General features: G+C 39.7%; 1 protein-coding gene across 7 annotated transcripts in view; it reads left to right on the top strand.

Annotated features, from left to right (window-relative positions):
- The window catches only part of PPP1R9A (protein phosphatase 1 regulatory subunit 9A), a 146,705-nt gene that overhangs the window by 126,298 nt on the left and 6,665 nt on the right, over positions 1-13,742 (top strand). For 3 of the 7 annotated variants that reach the window (XM_055706711.1, XM_055706710.1, XM_055706712.1), the window contains exons 13-19: positions 127-427; positions 4,605-4,692; positions 4,791-4,868; positions 7,513-7,708; positions 10,303-10,422; positions 12,299-12,322; positions 13,505-13,687. In XM_055706711.1, the coding sequence (XP_055562686.1) occupies positions 127-427; positions 4,605-4,692; positions 4,791-4,868; positions 7,513-7,708; positions 10,303-10,422; positions 12,299-12,322; positions 13,505-13,687 (990 nt within the window). The remainder of the gene's footprint in view (positions 1-126; positions 428-4,604; positions 4,693-4,790; positions 4,869-7,512; positions 7,709-10,302; positions 10,423-12,298; positions 12,323-13,504; positions 13,688-13,742) is intronic. The other 4 variants (XM_055706713.1, XM_055706714.1, XM_055706715.1 and 1 more) reach the window with 4 other exon arrangements.

Genomic DNA, 13,742 nt, shown 5'->3' on the forward strand with positions numbered 1-13,742 from the left:
TTGCTAAAGCGTTTCAGACAAATAGAAGGCTAAATAAAAAATAAAAGAATTGCATGTTCAAAGTAAACCTTGCTCTGATTGGTTACTAAATGGTATAACCTGCTTTATAATCTCTTATACCAACAGCCGTCAAACAGTTACAGTAGTCCCATGCACATTTCAAAATCACCACTGCCCTTATGCATGAGAGCATCCTCACCAGCATCAGATTCTGGTGCTTCCTCCCTCTCCCCCGTGGCTAGCAGTGCAGCAATCTCACTTGACAACCTAACTGAAAACCAAGAAGAAGGACAGCACCACAAAGGAGGTGTCCTTTCCCCGCATGCTCGGGGAGACACTCCACTTTCCTCTCCTTCAAAATCTGGGCACAGCTCTGAAGCATCTCCTTTGCATCACCCAGCTGGCAGGAATATTTTACAGGATAAAGGTATTACTATTTTTTACAATAAATTGATGCATCATTTTGCTCACATCTACTTTATGAACTTCTGTCTGTAGTAGGGCCTTATCAACTAGAAGGCAATCATCTCGTAACTTCTTTTGTCTACATGGAAGTAAAAAAATGACAAATGATCTTGTATGGTAATATAAGAAAAGGACAAAGTTTAAAATGAGATTGGGAACTGCTTCCTTTTTTTTTCTTTCTTTCTTAGAACTCACTGAAAAAGCTATTGGGAAGTTGCCTTTAAGAAAATCTTGTGTTTCGTTTTTAAAAAAACAAAATTATTGGACTTTGGGACATTTCTCTATTAGAAACATGCTTACCACAGTGTACTTAGTCGAATTACATGATTTTGGCACTGCTAGATGATATTTTTGGAGGGTGGGGAAAGGAGTGTAAAGCAAGAATAACAGATTGTAGCTTTTAATTGCTGAGAGGCGGCACAGTCTAGATTAGACAAGAGGTTAGTGCCTGGAGACTCTTCATTTACAGAAAAAAGAAATCAACTAATTTGTTGGGGAGGTTGGCCACATTGTTATTTATTTAATTTAGATTCTTTACATGTAAGCTGGATAAAACATGAAGCAATGATACCTACCTCAGGTATATGTCTCATATACAAGTTTATTAAATGCATCAACAATATGATATGCCACAGAATACTGAACCCTCCTTTTCAGATGCCTTATGAAGTCAAAATTAGCATTTTACACAACTTCAGCATTCTTAGCTATGCAGCTTGCGTTCTCTAACTGTCATATAGGCTAAAATACATGATAAACATTCTAAGTGAATAGGTCTGGGTAGGTTCGTAACAGACTTTTGCTTACTTAGCGGAAAAGAACAACTTGTTGAGGGTTTTTGTTTGTGTGTCTGATAAGATTTGCCACTGATTTGCAACATATATTTTCTTCATCTTCATACTGGGCTTTCACAGAGATTCTTAAAAGACAGATTAATGAAGTTTTGTTGAATTTAGGATAGGTTAATATATGCTAACATTTTTACATGGGTTCTGAAATCGCTAGTCTAACTGCATAGTCTGTAATTGTATAACTGTTAAAGAATCCAAGTTAAATGCAGTATTTGAGTTTTGCAAGTAAAAATAAGGGTGTGAACATAAGAATGTGACTTCTCAAACTCGTACTCCAGCTTGAGTGTATGATTGATTTATCAGTTAAGTTATAAATGCTGCATTTCCAACCGATGTAAGAAAAATATCTCAATAAAAATTTAGTGGAGACTAGCCTTGTAGCATAAGGAATAGTGTATTCCACCCAGTGTCGCTCTTTCCAGTTTAGGTTTGAAAAATAGTCTCTGTCTGAGTATTGGTGTCATGTCTTCCCCAGCGTGACTGTTAAGTAAACCACCAGTGCTTTTGTGCATATCCAGATTTTGATGAAAATTAACCAGAGCAATTTAGTTTCAAATGGAAAATTTGCATTTGATAAGGCCTACAAAAAGAGATATCCTAAAGTGATGTTTGGCAACAAGTGTTGTAGCAATACTTGTTGCCAAACATTGCTTTAGGATATTTCCTAAATCTCAAACTTTAATTCATTTTTAATTTGGCTGTCAGACTCTTACAGGTCAGAGAATAAAAAGGGCTGTTGTATTTGTTCTGTGTGTTCAGGTAGTGTTTTTTTAGGGATGGAAGGAGAGCACATCTGTGGACACATGTGTGTCAATTAATCTCTCATTAGCAAAAGTCCATGTTAGCAAGCTCACACCTGTCTCTTTTCTTATGAGATTCTGCAGTGTTGTGGGAAGAGCTGAAGTGGCATGAGATCAGTTTCATTGCAAAATGATGAGGAGTTTTGCTTGTTCGTCTTTTAAGTGCAACTTTTTCATGTATGTGTATGATTAATTTATTTTCTTCAGTTCTGCCTGTTTTGTGAAACAGCATCCTTTGACAAGGCAGCCAGGTTGACGCCTGCAGGCACTGCTCAGCTGACGTGAGGCAGGCTGCAGCTGTTTTGTGACCTTGGGGAGGAACGTTACTGTTTTGTGACCTTGGGGAGGAACGTTAGGTCTAGTCTCCATTCACATCTGTCAGCCACAGGTTACTTTCACCACCTCCTTGAGGCTGAAAGCAATGGATTAAACAGCTTTGTGTGATTTATTCTGAGGGACTGGCTCTCCCTCACTGAAAAGCTACAAGGAGTCGGGGAAGATGCATCCATCCAGGGTGGTCAGAGTCCCCCCCTGCTCATGCCAGGCACCTGCGGCCCTGGTCATGGCCTGCCATGTGCCAAGCACCGCGTACTTCCAGGGGTGCGAGGCCCTGTAGAGTCAGATCAACTCTGCTGCTGAAGCTGGTTTTGGGACCTGGCCCATCCATCTTCTCTGTGTATCCCATAGCCACCACCAGTGTTTTCCCCAGCCAGTGGTCATTATTCAGAGGGCCTGGACTGGGCCAAGCTGCGTGTGAGCGGGAGCATAGTGGTACAGGAGCCCGAACAGAAATCTGCCGTACCAGGTAGCTGCTGCATGTCCCTGCTGAGCTCTCCAGCTTACTACTTCTACTACAGCAGCTAAACCTCCAGCTACTAAATGCTTTCATTATTTGCCCACCACAAAAGCAGTGCACCTTATAGTTTCATTCACTAATTCAAAATTTTCTCAAAAAAGCCCACTGCCCCCTTGCCCCCAAGCCTCACTTGCCTGTGAGTAGCTAGTGTGAAAATAAACATTACAACTTATTCTTGAAAGTGGCAGTTGTGACAGTGGTTAAATGAGAAATGTGCGTTAAAGGTCAGAGAGGAACCATGAGAGGAGACAGGAGAGGAGTGTGCCCGGTGTAGAGCTGATGCAAAGTGTGCATTGCCTGAAGTTTGCCTTGGCCTCCCTGGGAACAGATTTCTCCTCAGGAGCCTTTGCCTTGCTTTCATCATTCTTCATATTACTTTTTGGGTTGGTTTTTTGGCAGTGAGGTTACTTGTCAGTTGTTCTTGAATGTTGGTTTTTTCACATAAGGATTTGCGTTGGTAGAACTAGTAGGGCTTTTGTAGAGTGTGGGCATCACAAGGATTATTTTCCTGCTTTTCCCAGGATTTATGAACCAGTTGCACACTGAAATTTTTACTTGAATGAAAATTTGGCTAAATAATATCCACAAAGCAATGTGCAACGTTCAGTACACATGGGTGACTGTCCTGTGATAGTGCTGTGGTATTTTTGATTAATTTTGAGGGCTTAATTTGTGTCAGCTACAATAGGAGACATCCACAAACCCAGCAGTGCTTTCAGTTAAAAGTCATTGTACATCTGAGATCACACTGTGAAAGTCACCAGACTGCAAGTGACATGAATGACTGACCTTCATTTGCTTCCTTTAGAGTGTTTGGGGACACTCTCTTTGTTTAAGAATCACAGAAACTGTGCCTGAATTTTTCAGCTGCTGCATGTTTTATTTTAGCTTCCATAAAGATTTCACAGGATGTTTTGCAGACTCAGATTCATTGTTTTGACTTTATAGGTACTGCAGGCTGTTTCCTCTTTAGACTTTACCAGTGTTTGTAAGAGAGATCAAAAATTGGTAGAAGTCTCAGGGCAAATTTATTGACTAAGCTGCTTTTATTTCTTTTTTTTTTTTTTTTTTAATTCAGAATGGTTGGATTTTAAGATGTTTATTTTAACATTTAAATGTTTATTTTAACAAAGATGTTCAAGATAAACAGGTAACTATTACCTAGGGTGTCCATCACAAAATGTACCATTGGCTCCAAATTTCAAGAAAGTGTTTCAGGAGTCACTTTGGAAGTAAAGCATACATACCAAATGAATTCTGTAAAAGGAAACTTAAGCAGCTACTGCTGAGTTTAAACATGGATCCACTGTGATGTTTACTTGTAAATCTTTTGTGTTGTTCAACTTACTACATATTCATTAGAACTCAACCAAAATTAACTTCTCATATTCTTCAATTAAAATAAGATTTCCTGATGTATACTTTAAAATTCTGAATTTATTTATTTTTATTCCTGTTCACACCATGTTCTTAAAAATGAGAATTCACCTAATTAAGTTGTGTACTCACACATGTGTACATGTATGCATATCTAATTATGAAAAGATACACAAACTTTTCTGGATGGAAGGTGGCTATCAGTAGCAATTAAAAATAATAATGTACATTCTTCTGTGTACAAATGTGTCCTAGATGGTGCCACATGTGCTCAGGCAGCAAGAGCAACTAGCCCTACTATAGGGCATACAGAAAAACTAAAGCGAAAACTTGCAGATCTTGGGTAAGCATTTTGTTATTTAAAATACTTATTCTTTTAATTAAAAGGATTGCAAGTAAAATTTTGAAGATGTTTCCTGATGTTTTCTAATATTCTTGTAGGGCTCCCTTGAGAAGGAGTTCAAACAAGGGCAAGAAGAGGAAAGAAAAAGAAGCTGTTAGGGTCACCTATGGCAGTAGGTATGGGTAAAAGATTGAGGATGCAAGAAATGATATGCCAGAAACATTGGAGAAATCTAATTGTCCTAGCAGACAGGAACATTAACAGTCCCACTGACTTCATATATAAAAAGTGTTAAGCTTTGAGATAACCTTCTGAGTTTACACACCTAGATTTCTTAACTAATGAAGGACTAACACATAATCTAAAAGTACTTGGAGACTTATAATATCATGTTGTCACTGCTACTGTTGCATCCACTAATGGGATTTGCAGAAATAGTTTATCAGAGCTGGCCTACAAGACACACACGTAGTCAGTTAATAATACCCATGAACCAGAAATCTTGACACAATTCCACATCTTTTTTTGAAAAAGCTCCCAGAGCAAGCTGTTCACTGCAGCTTCACAGCACCCGTATCAGAAATGCTTTTGGAGGGGTTTGCTTCTGAAGATGTATATCATAAGTTGAATATAGATAGGAAAAATGCTGACTGCATTTGTCACATCATCAACTCTTAGGGAAGGAATTGTGAATTCCTTTTGATATCTGATGTGACCACATCACCAGCATCTGGACTTTGAATAATAAATGAATGTTCAAAATGGCAAGAAGCAATCTTCTCTGCAAAAGCTAGTGTAGATTTTTACTGAAGGTCTCACCTCTTATGCTGATGAGTCTGACAGGATCACAGCTGCAGAGGGTAATGCCTGGTTCCAGGTGTGAAAGAGAAGTTAATGGCAAGAGTGCTCAGCAAACTTAGTATGTTCCAAAAGTCTGGAAAGGACATAGCAAGTCAAAAAATCTCTGCGTATAAAACAATGCAGAAGAAAACCTACATGATAAAAGACCTATGGGAAGAAAGCAAACTTTGAATGCTACTCAGAAAATCATTGTGGTGGAAAACGAGTGTGTAGCCATTTGTGGAGTTTTGCTGACAGTCTAGTATGTGGAGAGCCATTGACAAGTATAGTGTGTAGCTCCCTAAAATCAGAAAAGCAAAAGAAACCTTAGACTTCTGGCTTAATCCCTCAGGCACACTGTACTGAAGTGCAGTGTTCTGTCGCAGCATACATTTGCACATCAGTATCCTGCAGATAGCTGGCAGGATCTTCAGTGATCTTAGGCAGCAGTCGTCGCCTCTGCACTCGTGTTGGAAAACCTGTTCGAGTTGGTTACGCTGCTATGTCTGCTTGCAGTGTGACCTGGAGTTAGTGATGCTCACTGCGGGATTTCCCTAGTGACAGGGAGAGATTTGTTAAAGCAAATTCTCTGCACCTCTGTGCAGCTGTAAGGCAGCTCAGAGGAAATGTGACGATGTTTTGTCTACAGTCCAAAGCTGTATAAGCTCTTTGAAAGAAGGAAGGTGGTGATCAAAAGACAGCATCCTGTTATAATTATGTCCATTACAGCAACTGATGGATGTAGAATTAATCATGCTGTCAGATGGACATTGCATGATTTTGCCATTGTGAAAATACAGCACTCAGGATGTGCCAATGAAATCCTGAATGATTTCCTAAGACTACCACTAATGTTACATACATAAAAACCTCCTCATTTAAGTAAGAAGCATATATTCCCCTGCCTGAAACTAGGTGATGCAGGCAACATAATTTGGGTTTTCTTTCTACTTTCAAGCAAGATAAGAGGATGAAGGGGGAGTACAGGACCGATCAGATACATCTGCCTTTCTTTATGTAGCTAAAGGGAGGGAGGGTTCTTCTGCTTCCAAGGTGGGGGCCCTTTGACAACCTCAGTTTCATCCATACAGAAAAGAGGCTTTACAATACACAAAGCTCTAGTGATTTTCTTAATAATGATTTGAAAGCTGTCCAGAAGATAGAAGTTGCGTAGGAGTGTCATGCTCTGAAACAGTAATATATATGTTGATATAAGTAGTATGAGAATATGGCATATGCATAAGTTCTTTGGGGCAGACACTTTGCATAGTTATTTTTAATTTACATACTGTGCTGTTGATGTATTTAGCCAATAATTCAGGTATTTTATTTTATAACTGTTACCCTTGCCTTGATCACATTATCCACTGCAATCTTTGTTACCACAAAGAGAGAAGCTGGTAGTATCACATGGGTGTTCATTTCATTTTTCTCTATTAGTATTTTTAATATTTAATAACTATAAAATCAAGATAATAATACTCTGTTGGCATTTGGCTGTTAAAACAAAGGTACCTTTCCATACATAGCTACAGACACACCTGATTCATTCTGCCTGTGCTCGAAATCCAAGCCAGACCTTCTCTGGGAACCACAGCCCGCTTGGGTCAGTGCTGAGTCTGGTCATGCTGAGATACCTCTAGGGCTCAGAAACACACGAACACAACATGGGGCTTCTTGACTGGAGCTGGTTCACATCCAAACGGCAGAAGCACAGTTTTTTTCAGCTGGCACCTGTGTCTGCTTGCTGTATGTATGCAGTCTAAGGGAGCTTGAGTTAGAAAAAGAATCAAAAGAGCCCACTTTTTTCTTCTGCTGCTGAAAGACATTTCAGGCATACCCCTACCAGCTGCATGCCACTCAGTTCTTCAGTCACAGTTACAGGGGATGTCACTCTTTTTACAATTAACTGCCTCTGTAGCATTTTGGTTTCTCTTATTTATCATCTAACACATATTCCTGCTCCTTTCTCTTAAACAGGACCGCCAGAGAGATGCTGCAGAAATCAGCAAACACTAAATCTTTAGCAGAGCGATCCTCCTCTCTCCCACACTGTGTACCATTCACATGGTATGGAGAGAGTGGCAAGGGATCCAACTCTAGCAACCTGCCATCGCCTACCAGCTCAACTGAACCTTCCTCTGAAAATATAAGTCCAGCTAAAAAAGGGACAAAGGTAGAAAATAAAAACTACCTTATTCCCACTGTGTTGAGTGGCATAATTGGCTTCATGTTTCTGGAAAAAGAACAGGCCAATATGTGACTACTACAATAAACAGTGCATGGTGTTCATTGTACGGTAAAAGCTCATCCAAACAGAACATCTCTGTCATTGTACCATTCTACATTCTACCTTTTTATGCTGTCTTAATGTACATTAATTCAGTAAACTAACTGTGGTGTGCTGTACCATAACACAAGCAAGTGGTGCCAGTGGAAATTAGCATTTGGATCCACTGAACAAATGCTATATTTGTGTGTTCAATTATAGCTGTTTTCTGCATTCTTCAGGACTGATTGTGGGAATACCTACCCATGTTCAAATGAGGTGTTTGCAAGTGAAGAAATGCTGTATGCTGTCAGTCATCTGCCTTTTTTCCCCAGTAACGAAATCTGTTTGTCATGCATGCTCGATGTTGGATTTAATTATCTGAAGATGCCTGAACTGTAGATAGGAACTATTGCAATTTAATACATCTGTGTGATTCCTTTCTATGTGCATGAATGTTTCAGCATGATAACGCCGTTAATAACCCTTAGTTATAGTAATATACTTAGCTTTTTCATGTTTATTTTTACTTCTGGAAAATAGTTCTCTGCCTGTATCTTCTTATAACTTGTAGCAGTTGAATTTTTATGTTGGTCTGGTAAGAAGAAGCAGATATGGTTCTCAACTTTATGTACAGGAATATGAATCGGGAATCTAATTTCTCTGTCTTCTGCAAACACATGCTGTACAGTTTCCACAGGCATTTCTTACTCTTTTGGTGCCAAAAGCTGGTGATACCTTACTTCTGCTGTGCACCAACCTATGCAGGGTCATAGCTGCACTCATGTTACTTGGTAGGAAGAACAACACAGGGCTGACCAGTCCCAGTCAGAGTGGTAGAGAAGACCACAGGTGAAATGTCTGAAAATTAAAGAGAAACTACTTGGGTACCCTATTTCTTTTGAAAAAGAAAGATGAGGATTAGACATGTAAATCTTGTGCCTTTAAACAAACATTGTATAAAAATCATCTTCAAGTGGGGAAAAAAGCACCCCCTTTTACAGTTAGTATTAGCTTGAGGTTGTGGGTGGGGCATTGTCCTGCTATCATAATTATTAGCAGGCCTTGGCCGTCTTGTGTTTTTCGTATAGAAAATTAAATTTTAAACACTTAAATTCATCGTCAGGCTGAAGGTTGCACAAAATAGAGGTGAAAGAAAAATCAGAGTACTTAAAAAAGAAAAAGACGTTCTTCACACAACAGGAGGTAGAGCTGTTGAACTCCTGGTCTTAAGAACACTGTGGGGGCTAAAACTTTGCATATTAAGGAAGCTGCTCCAATTTTCTTCTCTGTAAAGAGTTGGGAAAAACAGAACAGGAATTCTAAACGTAGGTGTGAGAAAACAGATCACAAAAACATTTTGATGTTCTCTGTAAAGTTTAAAAGCTCTTAAATTAACAGTTCCTATACTGCTAGTTGGGTTTTTAAAGCACAGCATGATACCAATGTTTAGTTGGACTTCCAGAAAAACTAAGTGGACCAACACTTGATATTTTTGGAAGACTTCTTGTTTTCAGGACAGATAGGTCAAATATCTTTGGGGCACATCAAAGGACGACTGTTTCAGTGTTGGTTTTGGTTTTGATATTTGGATCAGGTTTTTTTAATTGAATGTCAAAGGTGAATTGAATTTGATATTCATTTAGATGTTAGAGTAGAGATTAGAGGTCTCCATATCATCAACTGTATATTCAAGTTAAATATAATATCATGGTGTCCTTAGTTTTTTATAGATTTTGTTTTTTATGGTTCTCACTTTAATGTGAAATACTTGTTAATTTTTGTCTTCTTCTGATGGTAATTCCTGTGCTGTATTCCTGGAAAATATGTGCACGCTTTTGCTGTCCTTTGCTGTAAGGTGTGATGTCTCTCATTGCATTGTTAAGAAAAAACAGGGTTTGTTTTATGGTTATTAGTTCAGTCAATAACATTCAATATCCGAAGATCTCTTTTGCTTTCAGTTTCAGTTTTTTCGAAAGGTATAGGCAAAGAGGGAGGATCCCTTCACTTTTCTAGGAGTTTATTTGGGACTCGGAAATGGATTCACAGGATATTCTCTTTGCTCTTTCAATAGCAGTTTTCACTTCTTTCTGCCAATTAATCCTCTGTCCTATTTGTGCTACTGCCTGTGCTACGCTTGTCCTAAATGTTTGTAGGACAAAAACCGCTAGGGATTAACCCATGGAAGCAGTAATTTAGCTCCAAGATGAGAGCCAGCATCTTAAGAGGGAGTCTGGAAATTGCTTTCAGACCCCTTTGCTATTCATTGAGGCATTAAGCTGGCAAAGGTGTCTCTTGAAGTACACAGTGGTAAAAATACTGTGTATTCTATAAATATTAATGAAGCCATAAATTAGGTTCCTCATGTGTATGCTAACTGGTTTGGTAAATGATTGAAATCACTCCTGAACTATGCCAACCTGGAAGAGAGAAAGCAAATTTCCCTTTTAGATGCACGTATGAGATTGATTGTTCATTCTAATTCATCGTTTTCTCCACAGAATTTCACGTTCAATGACGATTTCAGTCCTAGCAGCACAAGTTCAGCTGATTTGAGTGGTTTAGGAGCAGAACCTAAAACCCCAGGTTTCTCGCACTCCTTAGCACTGTCGTCAGATGAGGTATGCTGATGAAATTGTTTAAGGTGGGAAATAGTTGTTTTCTTTCTCCCATGGCATTTTGCTTGATCCTTACTCAAATAGTAAAGGGCTATTTTTTAGCCAATAGAATGGGAAAAGAAAATTAATCTTGGTTTCTAGATAATGCTTTTTCTTGTTCATATAATAACGACTTGAAATGAAGGTCCTATCCTATTATCATAGGAGAGTAGAATGCAGTTGGTTTCCTAAGAGATGCTCTATTCTCACACATTTCAGTACATTTTCCCTGCATTCTAATTAGTACATGTGAACCTATAGGTATGTATATATAATATACATACACTAAACGAGACATAATTAGACAATTTTGAGATAATAAACTTACAGTATTTTTTGGTAGATATAGCTGAGATATAAGGCATCTTCACCTAGACTAATCTTTACCCTTACAGATTAAAATAATAATGATCTGTACATGCAGTAACTGTATTGCTGTAACTAAATGTATGCATATTGATTAGAACATACATGTGTTAATCCACTTTGCATTCTTTGTGCTTGCTTTGCACAGTGGATTTGAATTCAGTTACTTCAAATCAGAGTTTTTTTGAACAATGATAATGTGAAAAAGCATTCCTAACCCCTGTAAATTGCTGACATAATTGAGCTGAATATAATATATTGAAAATACTTTTCTTAAAATACCAGTTTTGTACCTCAATGAAGTGTCACAATTTGACAGTAGCCAACAACATGTTCTGTGGACTCAGGAAACCCAAGCCTTTGTTCTTTTACAAACACTCTGTAAGAACATCAAGTTTTTCATGTAAGGTTTGAGCCAGCGTTTTATTTTAGAGAGTAAGAACTTGAAGTGTCAATGTCTTATTTTTTTTTAATGACAGTTAGATCTGTTCTATTACTGCCTGCATGCTTTGCACGGGTTTAAAGAATGAGAGCTGTTCTGTGCAACCCCATTTGCCAAAAGGCAAGCCTACAACCATTCTTTAGAGGTTACTTACTGCAGGTAATAAAAAGCAAAAATGTATAACAATCATAGGAGGGGGCAGACAGGTCTCTATATTCTATGAACGACTGAAAACAACAAAGTCATCATTTACACTTTATTTAGTATTAATACTATCTTGATAATGCATTTCATTTTCTTACTGTGTTTCATTCTCCTTATATTATGTATTTTATCGTGGCTATGCCCTGTTCCCAGCGGTACTGAATTAAAAGCTTGAAAATGCTTTCATTTTGCTTGTTCAGCTCTTACTTTATCACTTCTAAAATACCAAGCCTGAACAGGCCTATAAAAGTGAATTTTTTCTCCATCCTCTGCTGTGTGCCAAATTGCAGCCTCCAAATCAGGCGGCACGTTCAGCAGGAGCCGCGGTGGAGGCCGCCACAACCGCCATGGCAAGGGATTAGGCTGGTGTTGCCCTTCAGTCGCTGTTGCTGCAAGCACTCCTTTGCTCAGGCTTCTCTGACAGATCCGACGTGATCATTTGAAGGAGATTAAAAAAATGAAGGGGTGGAGAGGGAACCCAGTTCTTGCAGGTTGTTCTCCTCTAATTAAGGAGCTTTTGCTCTTGGAATTGGAGCCATTAGGAAGGTTCCCACCAATTCCAGGGTGTCAAGACCAGGAACTCCAAGGGGGTTTCATTGACACAGTCTCAGGTTTAGCTGCCAAATCATGTGTGTGCTGAGCTTTCAACATAACCTCTCTGCTTCTGGAACTAATTTTTTTTAAAGAAACCTCTTTGGTTTTGAGTAGCCATATCTGTTTGCAAATCTTGGTGCTGCCCTTGCCTGAATTTTTACATGCTGTTACATGTTCTGTATTTTGTTTCTATAATGCTTTTCTTTCCCATTTCTTTGTTGCTCCGTCACTCAGAGCCTGGATATGATTGATGATGAGGTGAGATACTAGTGTGCTGTTGTGGTGAATCGTGTGACCATCGCGTGGCAACGTATTGTCTCATTTGCAGATTCACGTTTCTTGTTTTATGGTGTTGTGTGGCAAACCCCCTTGTTCGAGCAGAATATGCAGATGTCACTGGCTCCTCTCTCCTTGTCTTGAGTTCCCCTCTCCTTTCTGCTGAGAGTGTTCAAGGCCATAACTAATTGCAGTTTTTGCGGTATGCTGGAAGGGGGAGGAGGGTCAGTGTCAGAGCAAATCCACCAGGCCAAGCATCAGCTGCACCGAGCTCCTGCTGGCAGCAGGAGAAGGAAAAGAGAGTGCTTAAACCATCTTTTTCCCAGCCCTGAGAACTGGGCAGTCAGAAGCCGGCAGAGCTCCCCGCATCATCTAACGCACTGTGAAAGCTGCTCTAACAGCAGACAGCTGCTGCAGCCTGTAGCAGCTGCTTTGCTGACCGCGGCTGGGACAGAGGAGCTTTTGTTTCTGGCCCCACCGGCATACCCCTGGGTGGAATAAAGTGGCAGAGCAGGGACACGGGGCTGTGGCAGCAGCTGACGCCCCACCTGCCCCTCCTGGTGCTGCGGTTGTGCTCTCCGCAGCAGCGGTGATGAGAGCAGGGTCAGGGCTGTGGGATCGCTGTGTGTTTCTTACCACTCCTCTGTGTCATCTCATAGTCTTCCATAGATAGTATCAGTCTCACTGGCTGTTTGATGTCATCACTTTGAACTTTAGAGTGGTTTTCTGAGGGTTTTTTTTTCCCCCTGGATTTCTTCTTTTATAGCTTAAGCACATCATAAAGATCTGTGAAGGACCCAGGAAGTGGAATGCAGAATTCATTGCACCCTTTAGAAACGTTCAGATTTGAAGGCTAAAAAATCTTGTGAGGGAATGGGAGCATACCTGTTTGCAATTGCACCACCTGGCCATCTCGGTCCCTGTTTGGGTTAGAAGGAATGTCAGTTCCTTTTTGTTCTTCTATTTTTAGATAGAAGACTTTTGGGGTACCTTGTACCAGTTCTTAGACATCTGGTTAGATACAGATCTAATTTAGCGGTGTGAAATTGCTGTATTGTAGTGTAAGGATAGTACAGATACCTCTGCTCTGATGCTGGCACTTTGTACAGAAAAAAATTGTTTGTGTTGCCCTTTTAATAATAACGCAGCGTATTTTTGTCACAGATCCTTGATGATGGACAGTCTCCTAAGCACAGTCAGTATCAGAGTCGTGCTGTTCAGGAGTGGAGCGTGCAGCAGGTTTCCCACTGGTTAATGAGCCTGAACCTTGAACAGTACGTTTCCGAATTCAGTGCCCAAAACATTAATGGGGAGCATCTCCTTCAGCTGGATGGTAGTAAGCTCAAGGTAATTGACTGACTGGACTTCAAAACTAACTGTAGTATTTGTTGTCACTTTAAGT

This window comes from Falco cherrug, chromosome 4 (assembly GCF_023634085.1).
Source record: "Falco cherrug isolate bFalChe1 chromosome 4, bFalChe1.pri, whole genome shotgun sequence".
NCBI lineage: Eukaryota > Metazoa > Chordata > Aves > Falconiformes > Falconidae > Falco > Falco cherrug.